General features: G+C 51.8%; 1 protein-coding gene across 1 annotated transcript in view; it reads right to left on the bottom strand.

Annotated features, from left to right (window-relative positions):
* PEPD (peptidase D) overlaps positions 1–19826 on the bottom strand; it is a 170469-nt gene that overhangs the window by 138007 nt on the left and 12636 nt on the right. Inside the window, exons 4-6 of the mRNA XM_006167978.2 lie at positions 11718–11781; positions 1997–2044; positions 251–312 (exon numbers count right to left, since the gene is read on the bottom strand). Coding sequence (XP_006168040.1) covers positions 251–312; positions 1997–2044; positions 11718–11781 — 174 coding nt within the window. The remainder of the gene's footprint in view (positions 1–250; positions 313–1996; positions 2045–11717; positions 11782–19826) is intronic.

Raw genomic sequence — 19826 nt, 5'->3', positions numbered from 1 at the left:
CCTGGTGTGTTTTGGGGGGGGGCATTCGCCCTATAGCCAAGGGAAAAAAAAAAAAAAAAAAAAAAACTCACTGTGATTTTAGGCAAATCATTTTTCTCAACACTTCCTCAAAATGCCCAGCTGAACTCCTTTTAGAATCCTCCTGTTCATGTATTTCATGTCTCATTTGCAGGCGAGGAGAAAGTCCCTGGTAAATGTGTGAGTCAGTGGAGGATGGAGAAAGGCAGTCCCCGGGGTGCCCAGGACTCACTTGCTGATGCCCTCGAAGGAGGCCTCTCTGCAGATACTGCCACTGTCTGTGTTGACACCACGCTGGAGAGAGAGGGGAAGGTTAGAACACGGAAGTGTCAGGTGAGGGTTGCAGAGTCCTCAAAACCTGCAGGGAAGGCCCTGCCAACTCCAGCCGGGCTCAGAACTGGTTAGAACCAGGAGCTCCTACCCTGGCCCAGCAGCTCCAGCCCAACTACCCTGTCCCTTCCTGCCTTTGGTGATGAACAAGCAGCCCATCCAGGTCACTCCAAGCCTGGCCCAGCACAGAGCAGGCACTCGTTTCCCTGCTGCAGCTAGCAAGTGGAGAGAGTGGGGGCACCATGAGTCCCATGGCGCCCCAGATGCACAAGGCCTTCACTATGGCCAGGTCAGTACCTTTGCTGATGCCAGCCAGGTGGCTACGGCACAGAGGAGAGCCAGGTGAGGAGAATGAGGCTCAGGGACCACCCCACCACCATCACAAATAGGCTCTCCCCAGGCTAGTCCTTCCGTCTCATCCACACACTGTCGGTAACAGAACGAGGGCTGGAGGACTCCTTCCAAATCCAGCCCTGCGGGGAGGGCAGGCAAGACCCAATTCCACAAAGACCGTCAAAGCTGGGTTATATCCTTCTCCTTTTTCTAATTGTAAGGAGACTCCTCCCAGAACTCGAACAGGAGCGGAGACACAACGAGGGATTCAGAGAAAAACATGCTATCCCCAGAGAGGCAAGGCATTTTAAATCACCGCTTCTTTCTCAAGAACTTCAGGTCAATGTCTAATTATATACTCAAATAAAACACACTGGGGCATCTTTGACCACAATCGTCTAGAACAACCTTTCTTCTTAGCCATCAAAATACAGAGCGGAAAAAAAGAGAACCAGTAGTGCTAGGGGAAAGAAAGAGAGAGAGAGAGAGAGAGAAAAAAAAACCCTCTCTCTGCAAAAATCAATTAACGAAGGAAAGGAGAGTCACTTTGGGAGAAAGAAAGGTTGTGCGTCTGCTTTATACGTGCAGCTCCTGAAGTCAAAGGAGTGCAAAATGTTATATATCCTCTCAGACACTCCACAGCCGTGCCAGCGGGCAGGCCCATCACCTAGCCCTGCTGCAGGCCCGCAGGCCCTAGGTCCCTCGCGGTGCCCCAGGGTGCAGCTTCTTCCAGGGCAGGTGCCACAGTCGTGCCAGCGGGCAGGACCATCACCTGGTTCTGCTGTAGGTCCGCAGGCCCTAGGTCTCTCGCAGTGCCCCAGGGCGCAGCTTCTTCTAGGGCAGGCACCCAAAGTGTGTTTTTCAAACTCCATTAACAAGAGAAGGGACAGGGTGGGAAGAAATTGACATTCCACACCCACAAACCACTAAGACCAAGGGAAACTCAAATAGATCCCAGGGTGGGTGCGGTGATTTCTCCACTGTGGCCTTGTGACAGGACAGTCAGCCACTCAGAAAGAAACAGGTGTCCCTATGTATCATCAATGCCTATTCAACCTGCTCCCTCCTTCCTTTCTGTTTACTTATCTCACAAGTAAGGGAAAAGGAGAAGGGGAGGCGTGGAGAGGAAGGGGAGCACCTTTGGTAGGTTCTCATCATGCTGTGATTCCCTCACAGCCTTCCAGTCAGCTGGGATCAGGGTATGCCCAGAATCCTCTCTGTTTCTTAATCCTCCCCTTTGGCCCTGACTTTTACAAAGGCATGAGGCTCCCTAAAACCCTCCCTTGTGCCTGGCTCCTGGATACGAACCACTTACCAGAGTGAGGAGGACAGAGGGGTTCAGGGACGTCAGGACACTGGCGATCTGAAAGGTAGAAAGATAAACCCACTTTAGAGCAATCGCAAGGTCTGATGCAGAGGAAACAGCACCATGACTTAATGACAGTGCACGTGTACGGAGCAGGTCCTTATGATATACAGCGCTGTTGTCCCAATACTACAGACGAGGAGCCTGGGGCTCACAGGGCTTGAAGGATGTCTGAAGGCCACACAGCTGTCAAGCAGCAGAGGATGTCCAACCTAAGCCTGGCACTCGTCCTACCATGCTCGGCCTCCAGCCACCACAAAGCTCTCTGGTTCTAAACAGCCCCTCTCACCAAGGCCAGCACCTCTGCCCGCACAAGTCCTTCCTAAAAGACCCATCCCCCCAGAAATCCCTTAGGCACAGGCCCCTTCAGCTTCCCATCCCCAGGGCAGCACCTCTCTCTCCCTGCCCCACATTCATCTCCTAGACTGTGGGAGTTAGGAGTCAGCCCCAACCACTAGCCTCCACACCATGTCCCGCTCTCCACCTCTCCATGATATGACCTGAGCCATCGGGCCAAACTCAGGCCGAGGCTTGGTCCCAGCATGGCAGTGTTGGGAGGTGGAGCCTTTATGAGGCGGAACCTAATGGGAGGCATTGGTCATGGGGGCTGTGCTCTCATGGAGGACTGGTGTGTTCTCACAGTACTAAGTTCTCTTCCTCGCAAGACTGCACAGTTACCACGAGAGCAGGCTGTTGAAAGGCAAGGTTGCTTTTCACGTGCTCTCTGCATGTGTCTCACTGCCTTTTTTGCTTCTCTACCATGTTGTGAGGTGGCCCGTGGCTCTCACCAGAAGCCGAGTAGATGCTGTTGCCATGCTCTTGGACTTTCCACCAGAAACACCAGCTAAAGGGATCAGTGGATGGCATAATGGTTACGTTGCTAGACTTCCACGTAGTCAACAGCGGTTTGAGTCCTGAACTTGGCGGCTTAAAACTCATGTCAGGCACATGTACATGTGTGCTCAAAATTTCAAGAGGAGAAGGGATTGCAGCTTGGCCGTTCCTCCTGGGGGGAGGGGAGGTGATATCGTGCTGTCTCTGTCTCTCTGGTGAGTGTACATGCCCTATAGCAAAAATCTCTTAAAAAAAAAAAAAAACAGCTAAATAAACCTCTTTACCTAGCCTCAGCTATTCCATTATAGAAGCTCAAAATGGACTAAGTCACCCACCATGGCCACTGGGCCCCCCTTCCTACACCTCAGACCCAGGAATGAGCTTGCGTGGCTCATGCACCTCTCTCCCTGGAATATCTACTCCCCATCTTAGCTACTCTGTCCATTTGCACTCAGAATGGAAGTCCCCAGTCCCCAGGCAGGTTCGTTCATCACCCCTGTGTCTCACTGACAGCCATGCCCTTGGCAAGGTGCCCATCACACGCCATCATCCATGATACCTGCACCCTAAAGATGCTGACCCCTCTGCTAGGAGTGATTTTTTCCTCTTCTGACCCTCACCCCTCAGTCTGCCCTGCATCTTGGCTACTGCAGACCCTACAGCAGTTAAGCCTCCGCCAGGGCCAAGAAGAGTCCCCTCTCTGCAGCCCATGCCCCTCCCCACATGCCCAAGTTAAACTCCATACATCCTTGACACTGGGGAAAAGCAAAGACAATGCACTATTTTAACAGCTTGATTGAGCTATCACCGACATACTCTACAGCACACATTTCAAGTGGGTATTTTGATAAGTTTTGACACATGTACATATACCTTTTTTAATACTGAGAGGCTCCCGGAGAAAACCTAGAATATACTGAAAACTATAAAAAGATAAAATGCATCTACAATTCTATCCCCAGAGACTTTTTAGCTCTGCACATAAAAACAGAGATCTGTAATGACATTTGGATCATATGAAATTACATGCTTCACTTATTTCCTGTCATTAAATATTCCTCAAACACGCAATTTTCAGCAGTCAGTACCACTGGGGATGGTAGACGTCCAATGAGTCCTTGATGATGGCCTGTGTCAGTCCCCTTACTCCTGTCATCTCAGGTACCCAGCCATGAAGATGGTGCTGCACGTATCTAGATGTCACAAGTCAGAAAGGCTTGGAGATTTGAGAACCTGTCCCAGTTCACAGGGAAAAACTAAGAGCCCAGATTCGAACCTATGACCAGTTAAGACTCTCTCTTAACAAACGTAGTATACTTTATTCATTCCTCTAATTTTTTTAGGCTTTTACCCATTTTACTTATTATTTTTAAAATGTGGCCAGAGAGAGCGAGCGAGCAGGAAAGCAAGAAAGCAAGCTGCCTGATCTGGGACTCAAACTGTGGTCAGCCATGTGGAAGTCCAGCGTCCCAACCACCACGCCACCTGCTGACCCTGACGCTTATGTTATGTCTAATGACTAGGTACTCCAAATAATATAATGATGAACATTCTTGTACATAAGGCTTTTTGTCCTCAAGGTTCAATTGCTTTAAAAAAAAAAAATTTCTTTAAAAAAAAAAAAAAATTAGGGTCAGTGGTGGTAATATGGAGACCATGGTTTGAATCGCTGGCCCCGTCAGCCTGAAACACACCAGGCATGCGTATGAGTACGCAGGATCTGATGGGCTGGAGGACTAGAGGAAAGGGTGACTAGACTCTGGAAGGTGCTCATCTCTCTCTCAATCCCAAGTGTACCAACATGAATAAAGAAAATAACCACATTTGACTCGGTTGAACTGCTGGGTCAAAAGCCATGTACTCTGTCAAGGTTTGTGATGCTCACAGCCAAGAGACTCTCCGGATATGTGCCAACCACTTTCCCACCAGCCATGTGTGAGGCTCGTCCCTCCAGATCCCTACTCGTTTGCTCAGTAGCGGCTCTGAGAATGATGGAGAATGTCAGCCTCTGTGTTACACAAATAACAGGCTTGGCTGTGTCCCTCCCACGTCCCCAGCCCCTGCTAGATGAGGTGGGGGGGGCTCATTAAGAGGAACGGCTGCACGTGTGGGGCCCTGGGTGTGTTGCTTCGTTGACGTGAAGGGTCGACATTCATCAGCACGGAACGATTCCGTCAATTACAGCAGTGGAATCGGAGAGCGAGTAGGCACTTGGGGATTGTATCTGCTATTGTCCTTGGGAGAGAGGAGCAGGATAACAAATGTGCGGGCGGATGGTTTTTCTCTCTGCGATGACTCTCAGGACGTGCTGGTTAGGAATAATGGAGGAGAAAGCAGGCCTCTCCACACCGCCGGATGCTCAGACGATCGAGGCCCAACGCGAAGAGCAGGCTGTGTGTCTGCCGGTCCTGGCAGGCCAGCATCTTTTATTGATCACAACTGCTTGAGTGGGCCCTGGTTACCTCTGCGCCTGCGAAACCTCTCCAGGCCTGGCAGCTCCATCCGCCCTTCCCCGTGGAGACCCATTAGCACTACACTCTCATCAGCACACCCAGATTCCGTGCTTCAAAAATTAAGGGAATACGACGCGGCTGCATGTCGCTGGCTCAAAATGCGGCCCCAGCACACATGACAGCACAGTCCTGTCAACCCAGGGCCTCGTTTGCATGGAGCAGTGGCCACCAGGGACCCATCGGCTCTCACAAACCAGAGCTGTTAAACGTCCCTGCCTTGCTTCATGCTATGGCCAGCCATTGATTTCCCAGGCAGCCCTGCCTCCCTGGCAGGTCGAGGAGGACGGTGCTCACAGAGTTCAGCAGAGCCCTGTGGATGTGGCTCCTCCCCTGGGGACAATCAGAGGTTTCCCACAGACACCTCGCACACTCTCCTCACCAGGGCCTCAATCAGGCCTACAAGCCACTCTTCACAAAGTGATGATCCAGACAAAGGGGCTAGACAGATCTTCTTCGCCCAGTGTTGTCAAGCAAGCCCACAGGGCTCCGGAGAGCTGGACTTCATCCTGCAAGCACTGAAGCTCTTGACAATACACCATCTCTCATGGCAGCCTCCTGAAACAGGAGTGCACACTGGTGGCCCGCAATGCTTTTAGAAATTTGAATTTGTTTCTAAAATGTAAGCAGCAGCAAACATCACAGAGAATTAGAATGTGCAGTTATTCCTGAACTGGGAATATCCAGCAGCCCTGGGCCTTTGGCAGAGACAGCTCTCCATGGTCCCAGCGCAGAGCCCACCTCTCCCAGATGCCTCCCCACGCTGAGGCTGAGTGACAGGTAGTGGCCCTCCTGTGTGGCTGTAGTTGTTTCTCTTGCTTATCCTGCCTACATCTGGGTCAGCAACCATGCACCTCCCACCCTCCGCCTGGTGCCCCAAAGGAGGGTAAGTGCACGGGACATTCCCTCTGACCCTCCACTTCCAGGCAGTTACACAGATCAGTCTTTGCATGGGCCTTAATAGTGCCAACTTGAAGCGCTTCTCAAGGTCCTCCTGAGGGCCCCCTTCTCATGGGAACAGTCTTCTTGATAATTAAACTCAGGATTATCTATGGGAGGAGGGAAACTAGGGAGCCAGGCTTGCTACATCCTACACTCGCGAGTGTGTGTGTGTGTGTGTGTGTGTGTGTGTGTGTGTATGTTTTGCCATAGAGCTCATGTTCTCCCTAGAGAAAGACAAATAGAATAGTGAGAAATCACCCCCACCCCGGGGGCGGAGGGGGGGGGGCGATGGTCATGCTGCAATCCTTTCTCCTCCATTCTCCTCCTGGGATCTTGGGCACGCACGCACACCCCTGGCATGATTTTTAAGCCGCCCAATCCGAGACTTGAACCATGGTTAGCCATGTGGGAGTTTGGTACTTTAACCACCACACGACCTGCTGGCCCAGACACCTGCATTTTATAAATGGTATCAAGTGGCCAGTCATGGCCTGGGAGGGTAGAGAAGACTTCCTGCTTTCCTCCAGAGCAGACAGAGGTCAGCAGCTGGAATGTGTCACAGATGGCGAAAGCTGCCCAATGCTAGTGAAGACTGAGCACCGTAGAACTGGCCTAGGGAAGCTTTTCCCCACATAAGAGGGCTTCCTGTCACCTACATGATGAGTAAGCCCTGGGTACCTCTGGCAACCTTGAAACACCTACCAACCCAGGGGCTCAGTCCATCAGTTTGCACTTTCGGGCAGGCTCCTTTTACTTTTTTTTTTTTTATTTTTTTTAGTTTTTTGTTACCAGGTATATGTAAAGAGAGAGAGAGAGAGAGAATGAAAAAGTGAGAAATCACCCCTAGCAGGATGGCCATGCCACAATCCCTTCTCCGCCATTCTGCTCTCAGGATATGAGGCATACACGCACATGTGCCTGGCATGTTTTTCAAGATGTAGGGTCTGGGACCCAAACCACACAGTTGGCCATGTAGGATCCAGCTACCTTAACCACTACACCGCCAGCTGGCCCAGCAAGCTCCTTTTCAAGCTACAGGATATCAAAGGAGCTTGGGAGCCTGTGTCACCTCCACAACAGTGACTCTCGATGCTACTGCACAAATGCAGGGCTGCAGGCACGTGTGCGGGGCTGTAGGACTAGGCCTCTGGTACCCCAGGATCCTGGGGCCACATCTCAATGCTGCCACTCCCTGGTGTAAGACGAGGTCCTTCAGTCTCTGAGCCCTAGCCTCCTCATCCCAGCTGTGGCTCAGTGTGGGACAGGGCGAGAAGGATGAGGGGGTCCGTGTGAGCTGTCGATGTCCATGGAACACAGCATGAAGCAGCTGTCCCTTTATCAACATGAGCCCTCATTTCCAGCAAGAACAGCAGCAGTGACAATAATGACGAAACGATTGACCATGACGACAATGATGATGCGGCTCCACTGAAGACTCCTGAACCCTAAAGAGATCTGCTCTGGAGCCAGCAGGTGGCATGGTACATGACATGGCTGTGTACTCCCACAACCGACTAAAGTTCAAGTCCCAGACCTGGTGGCTTGAAAATCACACTGGGCTCATGTGCATGTGTACCCAAAATCCTGAGAGGAGAATGGAGGAGAAGGGACTGTGGTGTGAGCATCCTCCCTGGGGGGTGATTTCTTATTTTCCCTTTCTCCAGTGAACACACACATTCTATGGCAAGAATCTAAAAGAAAAAAAAAAAAAGAGAGAGAGAGAGAGATCTGTCCTTTGACCTCCACTGGAGCCCTCACTTAAGATTCTGCCTTATAAGTAAAGGTTAAGACCGAGCTGGGGTATGCGACTGTCACACTACACCACTGTTGAGCATGTCCCTCAAGACCAAGCCTGGCTCTGTTTTACTGCCTTTAGAGACCTGTTCTCATGGAGTTCTGCTGTGTAATGATGAGCACTCCGGACCCTGGAGATCAGCTCTCCTTCCACTCTCCAGAAATCACAAAATAGATGGAGTCAAATTTTCCCCTGATTATGAAAACAACAATGCTGAGCAGCAGCTGTGGCACAGAGAAGGCTCTCACTGGGCAGTCCTATTCCAGCCGGGGGCAGGGAGCCTTTGCGGGTCTTAAGACAGGAAGTTTTCTGGCTGCTCCCTCCCAGCCTTCATACCAAGGACACCTGAAGGATCAATTTGCAAAGAAGGGCAATGACATTAAGTTGCACTTTATGGGGGCCAGGGACATGGTGGTTAGAGGCTGGATTCCCACATGGCCGACCACGATTCGAGTCTTGGACCTGGTGGCTTGCTTTCTCACTTTCCTTCTCTCTCTCTGTCTCTCTCTGGTCAAATTGAAAAATACAATAAATTAAATTTTTTTTTTTTTAAAAAAAAAGATGCACTTTATAGGGGCAGGAGATACACATGCCAAAGGAGAGGATCAGGAACAAAATGAGAATTGAAGAACAGGTCTCTCCCTCTCTACTACTTTAAAATACAAGGGGACAGGGCTAGCAGGTAGCATAGTGGTTAAGGTGTTAGATTCCACATGGCTGACTGTAGTTTGAGTCCCAGACCCGGCATGATTGAAAATCATGTCAGGAGTGTGTGTGTGCATGCCCAAAATCCCAGGAGGAGATCGAAGGAGAAGGGACTGCTGCATGGCCATTCCCCTAGGAGGTGATTTTTTTTCACCTTTAACTGTCTGTCTCTTCAGTGAGTACATGAGCCCTATGGCAAAAACCTTAAATAAGAAAAGAAAGAAAGAAACTCAAAGACCTCAATAACACTAAATTAATTAATTAAAATTAAAATACAAGGGGATTGGGGCCAGAAGGTAGTGTGGTGGTTAAAGGCACTGAACTCGCACATGGCCAACCATGGTTTGAGTCCCAGACCTGGTAGCTTACCTTCTCACTTTCCGTCTCTCTCTCTCTCTCGTCAAATAAAAAGAAATAAATGAATAAATAAAATTAAATTAAATAATTATTTAAAAAAATACAAAAGGGACTCCAAAAAGTTCATGGAAAAGTGGAATTAAGGTATGAGTTTATTTAGGTCCAAAAAAATTTTGAAATTCACATAGTCATAATAAACATTTTTTAAAATAACTTTTTGAAGACCCCCCCTCCCCAGTAGAAGAGACATGGCAAAGTATCTTATAAAGGGCATGCAAATAAATGCTCAGTCTCCTTTCGGGACCAGCAGTTAGCATAATGGCTATGTCGCTGAACTCCCATGTGGCCAACCATGGTTCGAGTCCTAGACCTGGTGGCTTAAACTCATGCCAGGTACGTGTGCGTGTGTGCCCAAGATCCCGAGAGGAAAATGAAGGAGAAGGGATTGCAGCGTGGCCATCCCCCCGGGGGATGATTTCTCGCTTTCTGTCTCTCTGTCTCTGTCTTTCTGGTGAGTGCACGCACCCTATAGCAAAAACCTCTCAAAAAAAAAAAAAAAAAAAGCTCCATCTATTTTAGATCCTATACCCAAAGAGATCACCACAGTAGACCACACACATATTATAGACTTTTTCTTTTTCTTTTTTTTTTTTTTTTTTTTTTGCCATAAGGCATGTGTGCTCACCAGAGATAGAAAGAAGGAAAGCAAGAAATCACCGTGCGTAGGGGATGGCCATGCTACAATCCCTTCTCCACTCTCCTTTCAGGATTTTGGGCGCATACACACACACACACACACACACACACACAGCATGATTTTCAAGCTTCTGGGTCCAGAGCCTAAAGTGCAATTGACCTGCACCTTAACCACCACACCACCTGCTGGCCCCCATATTAAACACTTTTTTGATGCAATGAGTCATTCTCAAAGGCTTGGTATTGAAATCACACGACATAAAGAGCCATTGAAAGTCCCCTCTCTGCAAGATCCAACCAGGCAGAAGGTACTGAAAAAGGAGGCCCCAGTAGCCCCGTGGATACAAGTGGGGCCCCTTCCCTGAGGCCCCCACAGGGAACCCTGACAGGCACCACTATGCAGAAGCGACTGTTCACCCATGTGGTCACTCCTGTGCTGGACTGTGCCCCCAGATCCTGAGTTCAGTCCTGGGTCTCAATCACCTCTGATGCCCTCATGTTCCCAGAACCAGGCAAGGAGAGAGTATGAGAGGGACACCAGGGGAGAAGAACTGGGCCTTCATGATGAATATGAGACAGTAAAGGGCAGGGCACAAATCAGGAGCCAGCCAGCGTCCATGGCATCCACAATGTGTCCCAAGAGCTTGGGGCGGGGGTCCCAGCATGGACTAGAGGTGGCAGGGAATGCGGTGGGCCAGTGCAAGGCCTCAGAGAAGAAGGAAGAATATTCAGGACAGCAGAACCAGGGGCAGGACTGGGCCAGGCTGGGTATGGATGGTACTGAGGCTGGCCTGCTAGGGACTACGGTGAGCTGGCAGCCCCTGAGCAGAGCAGAGCCAGGCAGACAGACTGGTCTCTCGCAGCGCTGTGTGTCTGGCAGGGATTCCTGGGAGCCTGCCTCTCGCCTGGTGCTGTCACCTGCCATTACAGGCTGTGTCCTGACCAGAAAAAGGGGGGAGCTTCTGGGCCTCCAGCTGGCTGGCTCCCCTGCTCGTTCCACATTGCAGCCCCAGCTCTTGGCATGTGTCCACATGTGACCCTAGTCTGGAGACATGTGGCCATGGGAGGGCCTCAACTAGTTGATCCTGCCAGGTCCAAGCTGGACCTCCAGCAGCAGGCACTGGCTTCTGGGGGTTCCAAGTTCTACTCAGCACTAACCTGCACAGAACATAGGGGTGTGACAGCACCCAGGACAGAGCAGAGAGGCCCCCTGCATGCCTGGCAGTGGCTATAGTGTCGAGGGCCTTGGGGTTCCTAGCTGTGCTCTCACCTCTGCCATAGCCCTGTCTCAGTCAGCAGTGGGCATCAGAGGCAGCCCCTTTCACCCACCAGGACTAGGGACAGAGTCAAAGCCCCAAGAGGACAGTCGCACACCTACCCAGGCCCCAGGATACCTGCTGGACAACGGTAATGAGAAGTGGATTAAAGTCAAGAGACTTCTGACTCCACCCCACCCCCCAGGACTTTGGCAGCCTGGGGCCTTTCTGACAGTGACCTCAGCCTGTTTGGGAGGTGGGGGAGGGTGGCTTAGATTGGACCCTGTGCCACTACAGCAGGCAGGCCTGCCTCTCAGAGACACCTTCCCTCATACATCTGACCTGCCACGACCCGGGTCACCAAACGCTTCCACCCACTGCCCAGAGAAAAGGCTTCCTCAGAGAGGCTGAGGGTATGTTTCCTGCCTGCCCTTTCCAAACGGGCACTCCTGAAGGGCTGGCAGCCAGGTGGTCCCCTAATGCCCAGCCAGGCGGTAGCAGTGAGAGGAGAAGGAATCCAGAAGCAGATGGGTTCCTGGGAGCCCTGAGCTCTGAGGCAGGAGCCAGCGTCTTACCTCGTCTGCGTAATGGACGTTGTCCACAGCATACTTCTCCTTGAAGTGTTCCTTGGAGTGGATCCTCAAAGGGAAGCACAAGGAAGGCCAGGTCAGGACTTGGCAGTGGCACAGCTGGCCACACTCCTGCCCACCGAGCCCAGGATATAAAGGGCTCCCTGTCACGGCTGGCACCTAGCACCAAGCAGGCCTGCCAACACAGATTCGGGGGCAAAGGGCACTGGACCAGAGTGACTACTGACACACACAAGCTCACTTGCCCCACTTGACTCCCCACAGCTGACCTCTGGGAAGAAGCTACAGAGAAGCCTCCCTGGTCAGCCCCCTCCACAGCCAAAGAGAATCCACCAGGGCAGCCAGTGGGGCTCCACCCTCTGGAGGCAAGACCAAGCTGCCTCCCAGACCTCTTTAAAGGGAAGAATTTTTTAATTAACATTTTTTTAAATAGGAAAAAACAGTAATAATTGGCCCAGCCCAGTGGTGGTCAGTAGTTTCCCGAACTGCACTGCTGGGAGCTACACAGCCACCATAGGTTTGGATCCAGTGCTGGGAGGCACGCGGTCACCCCAAGTTCAGATCCAGTGTTGGGATATGTGGTCGCTGTGGGTTCAGATCCAGTGCTAGAAGCCACATGGCCACTACAGGTTTGGATCTGGTGCTGGGAGTCACGCAGCCACTACAGGTCTACAGGTTCAGATTCAGGTCAGCCTGAAAACACGCCAAGCTAGTTCTTGCACGTCAGGGTTGTAAAAAGCAGATCGCGGCAAAATGGGAGCCTGTCAAAGATGCTTTTCTCCCCCTTTTCTGATGCACATGTGCTATCCTAGATAAAATCAAAATTACATTTTAAGAAATTAACATTTTAAAGAAACACCAGTATTATTCAATGTGGTGAGAAAAATTCAAGCTTACTCATCACTCATGACAAACCAGCCAGTAAGAAGACACAGGGCAGATGAGGCTGGGCAGGAGGCTCATGGCTACGCCAGGCAGACCTCCAGCCTGGGTCCAGGAGGCCTCCACCCTCACCTGCAGGCCCTGGATGGCAGATGAGTAGACATCAGTGGCAGAGCTTGCACGAGCAGGAACACTGAAGACACAGGGGAGGCATCAAGATCCAGGTGCAATGACGCACGCAGGTGCTGCCCATGCCATCCTGTGCACGGGCTCCGCAGTCACAGGGGACTCGCCCATCCTTGCCCACCCGCAGACTGCTGACGGCCCCACAGCACTGCTCACCAGGTGTTAGAGCCTCAGACAAAAATGCGGCAGATGGTTTTTGGTCTGCTTCCTAGGCCCTCAAAGGGTGAACAAGTTAAGTGTGAGAGGAGCAGCGGGGTGCCAGGGACACCCCCTTAGGGCACCCCAGAGGAAATGGGAGGACGAAAACTTCGGAACTCAGAGATGACTACCTTGAAGAGCACGCTCCTGCATCAGTGTCCCTCTCAGCCCTTGTGATACTGATAACCAGCAGCACTGCCCAGGTAATAGAACCCCGCTGGCTCTCTGGGCCCTCCCACCTCCCTCTCCACACAAACATGCGTCCCAAACTGACACCGAGAGTACAGACCACGGCGCAGATGGGTGGGCCGTGGGGATCAGCAGCAGAGACATGATGATTCAGGCTGGGACAGAAAACCCACCAGGGTCCAGAAGACCTCAGCGAGCTGCTGCTCAGTGTAACCCAGACTGCCTTTGCCTTTCCTCCCTTTTGGCCTCTCTGAAGCAATCACTGGGTATCAACTTCCTGCCGGTAATTAAATTTGCATATCCCGTCACATTTGCTTCCACGGTTGAGATAGGACTCAAAAGTTAAGTGGCCAGGGCCTGACACCTCCATTAGCATAGCCTCGGGCAGCTCTAGGCAGGAAGTGATGACAAGCACCTCCCTCTCCTGGACTCTGGATGCCCAGTTGAAGGGCTCTCTTACTGCATAGCTAGCTCCAGGAGAGTCTGCAGACCCTTTGCCACTGAGTGGTGACACTCAGCACCGACCTGACCCTGCAGCCAGACACAAAAGCATGAGCCAGAAAAGCAAGGGGCGGGGACATCAGTGAAGCGCACTGCTGGGCATCACCACCACCTCCACTTCAACTGCCTGGCTCTAGCTCACGACACCCTGCATCCTCGACACCCTGCATCCTCGATAGGTCCCCAACCCCACCCTCCCCCCAGCCATTCACCACCTCCAGCTGCGGCGGGTGTGGAACCAAACTCCCAATAGACTCGGGAAGTACAAGGGCCTGCTTTCGAGGCCAGCCTCAGGGCCTCCCTCCAAAGGGGTGCCTCAGCCGTGAGTATGGGCACTGATCTGACCTCCACTCCTGAAGAGCCTGAAACTTCCTAGGTCACCCAGTCTGTGCTGCTGAGGGAAACCACCAGGAATCGTGCTCCCACTCTTCCTGCCCTCCCTGCCAGAGGAGTCCTGGCAGTCAGGCCTCATCAGAGACTTGGGAGGCTGGAGGCCTGGTACACCTCCATGCAGTAACCCAAGGTCAAGGGCTTGACAACAGGGGGCCAGGGAGGTGGCGGCACAGGGGAGATGCACAGGGAAGCTGCAATCTGCCAGCGTCCCGAGGCTGGGCTCTCAACCATCTGCCCGTCGCTTGTTGGCCACAAGCTGTCCTACTCGCCGCAGAAGCCGAGGGGCAGAGACCAGCCAGCCGACAGGAGGGACTGCTGTGGCCACCCCAACATCCTGACCTGCGCATAGGTGCCAACCCCACCAAATGCCCTTTGCCAGGCAGCACATGCCCTCCTCCACAAGGTCAGATGACACAGCCCGTCTGGAGCACAAGCTGGGCCTTGAGGGCCAAAGAGTACCCCCCCACACTATTGGCCTGGTTCTTAACAGGAAGAGCTACTCCTCAGATAAAACCTGGAAAGCTGCAAGCATCTTTTTTGGCACTGTGCATTTCATTCTTTTTTAAAGGGCAGAGATAATTAAGTTTGGAAAGCACTTATTTTTCATGTTGTCGGGCTAATTATAGTTTAAAAATCATTTAAATGTCACCCTAAGGGATATGTGTGCCAGATTGCCTCTTCAGTCACCCAAGGCCGGGAAGCCAGGATTTGGTCGGGCTGATGGCACCTCTACACGAGCCCTGAGAAGCTGGCTGGAGAGGTCCCTGGGTGCCTCTGAGCCCACTGAGGGCCAGGCTGGCCAGGGCAGGAGGTGGCCATTTGGATGACACCCCCACCCCGCCCCAGCTAAAGTCTGGGGTTCAACAAGGCAGCTCATTCCAGACCCTATCATACATGAAATCTGAATTAAAAGAACTGGACTGGGGACCAGCAGATGGCTTAATGGTTGTGTTGCTAGACTCCCACACAGTCAACTGCAGTTTGAGTCCCAGACCTTGTGGTTTAAAATTCAAGCCAGGTGCATGTGCGTGTGTGCACAAGATCCCGAGAGGAGAATGGAGAAGAAGGGACTGCAGTGTGGCCATCCCCCTGGGGGATGAGTTTTTGCTTTCTGTCCCTCTGTCTCTCTGCCTCTCTAGTGAGAGCATGCACTCTATAGCAAAAAAAAAAAAAAAAAAAAAAACTGGACTGAAAGGCCAGTTCTAGGGCCTGGTGTTCATGGCAGCTAGATCTCACATGGCCAACTGCGTGGTTCGAGTCCTAGACCTAATGACTAGGGAAACACACCAGGTGCATATGCATGCATGCCCAAACTCCTGAAAGGAGGAAGAGATGGAGGAAAAGGGATCACAGCACGAACATGCCCCACAGGAAGTGCTCTCTCCTCCCCTCCTCTCTTTGTGCCCCTGTCTCTCTCTGGTAAGTGCACATGCACTCTAGCAAAAAAAAAAAAAGAAAGAAAATAAGAAGATAGAAAGAAAAGAAAGAAGTGGACTGGAAGAGGATGGGTCCGTTACACCCCTTCCCAGATGCTCTCCCTGCAAGTGCAAGGCACAGCTCTGGCCGGAACCAGCCCCATTCCAAGGGGTCCTCTCCCGCTCTGGCAGCAGCTGGGCCGCCATGAGTTAAGAGGAGGTCTTTCCAGGCCCAGGGTCAGAGCTGATGGCCGCTCAGCTCACGCTGCAGTGAGCGTCAAACCCTATGCCAGTCCCCAGGTGGAAAGGAGACATTAAATTAATGCTGCACGACGCAGACACAAGGAGCTCTGGAGAAAATGAAATTCTGAAGAGCGGGTCTTGCCAGCTAGCTGACCACCTGCATGCGGTTAATGAATAAGTAATAGGGCCAAATTAAAGCCGTCACCATCAATTTCCAGTGGCTGGCACCAGCCTTCAGCACCATGCAATGCTGCTGCCTTTCATTCGCTCACCGCAGAACATGCGGTGGCAGGTGCTCCACGGTGGAAGTCGGCAGCCAGTTTGAGGTTTTATTAGGTCATCAAAGAGAAAAGCAGACCTCTCCAGAGTGACCCGGGCGCCTGGTGCTGGAGACCACCCTGTAGACAAGACTTCCTCGAGAGGCCAGGCGTAGGGATACGCACAGAGAGGTAATTAGACTAGGCCACAGTGGACGCTGCCAATGCCAGTCGGGCCTGGGGCTGCCCAGGAGCAGCGTTCCCCATCCCACTAAGTAAGAGCCAAAGGGATTCTTCAGCCTCTTCTTGAGAAGACCTGAGGCAAAGGACCCCTCACATCCTCCCTGAGAAAGCAGGGAGCCAGGGTGAAGCCTCCAGACAGGCTGAGCAAACATTGGCCTCCTGTCACCAGATGTGTGTGGGGGATGGGGCAGTGGCATGAACAACTACATGTGGGGACCAGAAGATGGCATAATGGTTATGTCGCTAGACTCCTACATAGTTGAATGCAGTTCGAGTCCCAGACCTGGTGACTGAAAACTCACACCAGGAGTGTGTGCATGCATGCCCAAAATCCCGAGAATGGAAGAGAAGGAATTGCAGCATGGCCATCCTACCAGGAGACACTTTCTGTCTCTCTGGGGAGTGTGTGCACCCTATAGCAAAAAATCTCTTGAAAAAAAAAAAAAAAGAGAAAAAAGAAAAACCACACACGTGTATATGTGTATGTATGAGCATGCATACACACTACACACCATACACAACACACACTCCACACCACAGTCCACACACACCTCCCACATTACAAACACTCTACATACACTACATAATGTACACACAGCATATCCCAAACACCCCACAAGCATCACATCACACACACACTATACACACCCCACATCACAAATACCTCATCACACACACATACACTTGACCATACACATGATACACACATACCACATACATTCCCCCAATGCACGCACCTCAACAGCACACACACACACACACACCTATCAGTTTCTACACCAAAAGGAGCAGTGCTCGGAGCTCAGGCCCTTGCCCTGGGGAGACTCACTCTTCCTACTCCTCCTGGCAGCCTGAGGCCCACAAGCACCTTGAAATACACCTCTCCCCCCACACACCCCAGGTCAGCCACACTGCATTTCATTCCAACCCCGGGGTTCCTCCAGGGATGGGAACATAACACAGCTGCGCTACAAAGGTTCTGGGGGTCTCCCATTTGGTGCAGTCACTAGCCCTTGATGGCCTCAGAGGCTGCCTGGGGTGTTGAATCAGAAGCAATTTCTTGCCTTTGTAGAGGACCCCAGACACTCTGCAACAAGGCTGCTGTCAGCTAAACGTACTTCTTATGGAAAAAGATGGGTAAAGCTCTCACATCAAAAAGGCACCATTTGGAACAAGGACTCCAAATAAAAATGAATTTGAAGCTACCACCCTCCTGTCCCAGAAAGGACCTGGGGTGAGGAGCAGGCGGACACTGGGCTGCCCACGGCCCCTTGGGCATCTGCAACCCTGACAAGAGGACAGAGCGTTTCTGCAGGAAGTGGCAGATCCTGCAGACGGGGGTGTTGTTTCCCTGGGCAACTTTGGATTGCAGTATCTGCCAGATGGATTTTCAAAAGCCATCAGATAGAGACTCAAAAGGAAGCTGAGGAGCTGAAGGTCAAATGTTCAGTCTGGTGGGTTTTGATTGCAAAGGCCAGGTAATCCCATCAGCCTCGCTCCCCGTGCCCTATTGATTACGGGAGAGTCTGGAAGCAGCTGTGCATAATCAGATCTGGCCACTCCCCAGTTCCAGCCCCAAACAACTAACCCCTTTGCCACTACCTTGTTACAACTGAGCCTTCTCTCCCCACGGCTCAGGATCTGGGGACTCAGGGAGGATCACCCTAGAGAGGAGGAAGGAAAAGGACTGCCAGGGAGCCAAGCCTGCAGACAAAGAGGATCCCCCTCAGCCGTGGGTCAGAATCCCCCTAGGGACCAGACTATTCAGTGTGACCCGGCCAGCACACACTAAGAGCCTTTGCCAACAGGGGAGCCAACCCTGTAGACATGTCTGCACCCTCAAGGTCACCCAAGCCTACAGGTCTTCACTAGACAATCAGCTGGCTCCACAGTCTGGGAACAGACTAAAGAATTCTCAATGGCTTCTCAGACACCCTGCTGTGGCCAAGGCACAGACATTATTTCCATATTATTGAGGATAAGGTGCCAGAAAAGCCAACTAACAACTGTTCCCTGACCAATCAGATCTTGGGTTTTAAACTCTCAAGTGAAGTGCTATTTGACTCCCCAGATGGCGGGTGGGGGAAGACTTGGTGAGATTCATTCAGATTTTGCCACTGGACAGTAGAGGCCCCAAGGCAGGCCCAGGCCTTTCCTCACAAAAACCCAAATGTCCACCTTCAACCCAGACAAGCATTCTTAGCTTCTTACAAGTCAGCTCCTCATAAAAAGGAAAGAAGAAAGAAAAGAAAAAAGAAGAAGAGAAAAGGGAAGGGAAGGAAAGAGAATGAAAGGGAAGGAAAGGAAGAAAAAAGAAAACAGAGGAGGAGTGCACTGAAAGCCTTTCCACCTCTTGAAACACCAGGTGGGGCCCTGCTGAGGCCCTGACCATGCCCTCCCTAAAGTTGTCTTCCACATTTCAGAGATGGAGGCATCTCTCCCAACTGCTACTCTAGTTCTCTGAGTGATGGGACATCTTAGTGAACTATAAGCCAGCAGGCAGGGCCATGGGGAGGCTGACAAAGTAGGCAGATCAAACTGTAGATGCTACCGAGAACCAAGAGCCACCCAGCACAGGGGCCCCATCAGCTGTCAAGATGTGCCTCTCACAGGAAGGACCGAGGCCCTAACTGTACTTGTGTGATCACCTCAGGGTGGAGAAGGGGTTGAGAGAATCCTCTTACAGAGACCAGATCTGAACCCTTTGTTACGCTGTTCGAGTGAACTAGGGGGGTTAACGAACTACCCGAAGCTTAGTAGATGAAAACCATTCATCATGTTCCTAGACTCTGAAAGTCAAGGCTCAAAGACGGGGATTTGGAACTGTGAAGGCTCATTTACGCTGGTGGTAAACGCTGTCTGGGGATGAGGAGCTCAGGCTCACACGTTGGTGACAACGATGCTGTGAGGTCACTTGGCAGGATCCCTACATAGCCCTGGGCCAGGATCAGCCAGAGTTTCCATGTGGGTGAGTCTGGCTCCTTCACGTGTGGCGGCTGGGATGAGTATCCCACAGGGGAGAATCAGGAGAAGCCATGGCCCATTTTACAGCCCAGCCTCAGAAGTCGCGTGGTGACAGCCACATCCCTTCATCGAGGCAGCCATGAGGTCCCTACTGGGGTCATGCAGGAGGGTAAACAGATTCCACCCCTTGACAACAAATGGCCAGAAACATTGCTCTGGCTACTTTGGGACGTGACAAACTGCCCCCTGGCATCAGCACCGCTTTGCATCAGTGTCACAAATGCAGGCATCCCCACAGGGCCCACCACTGTAACGATGGCCCTGGTGGGACTTCACTTGCAACATCACTTATTCCACAGATAAGAAATCAAAATATCTTGAGCCCCATGACCTCCGCAGAGAGGCCGCACTGAGCTGCCGGGCAAACTTAACTTCTGATGGCAACACCAACAAGACCAGGCCACGGGGCTCCATAGCCCATACGCCATGCTCAACCCACTCCTCTTCTGTAACAGGGCAGTCGTGAGGATTCAGCCAGGAAAACAATAAAGATTGGCGACAAAGATGACAACAGGACAGAAAGTCATCAGGTGAGGCCTCTACGTGGCCACCCAGTCATTCCT

The sequence above is a fragment of the Tupaia chinensis genome, unplaced genomic scaffold (assembly GCF_000334495.1).
Source record: "Tupaia chinensis unplaced genomic scaffold, TupChi_1.0 Scaffold145396_1, whole genome shotgun sequence".
Lineage (NCBI taxonomy): Eukaryota > Metazoa > Chordata > Mammalia > Scandentia > Tupaiidae > Tupaia > Tupaia belangeri.
The sequence above is the reverse complement of the archived record's forward strand: the minus strand, read 5'-3'. Positions and strand labels throughout refer to the sequence as shown.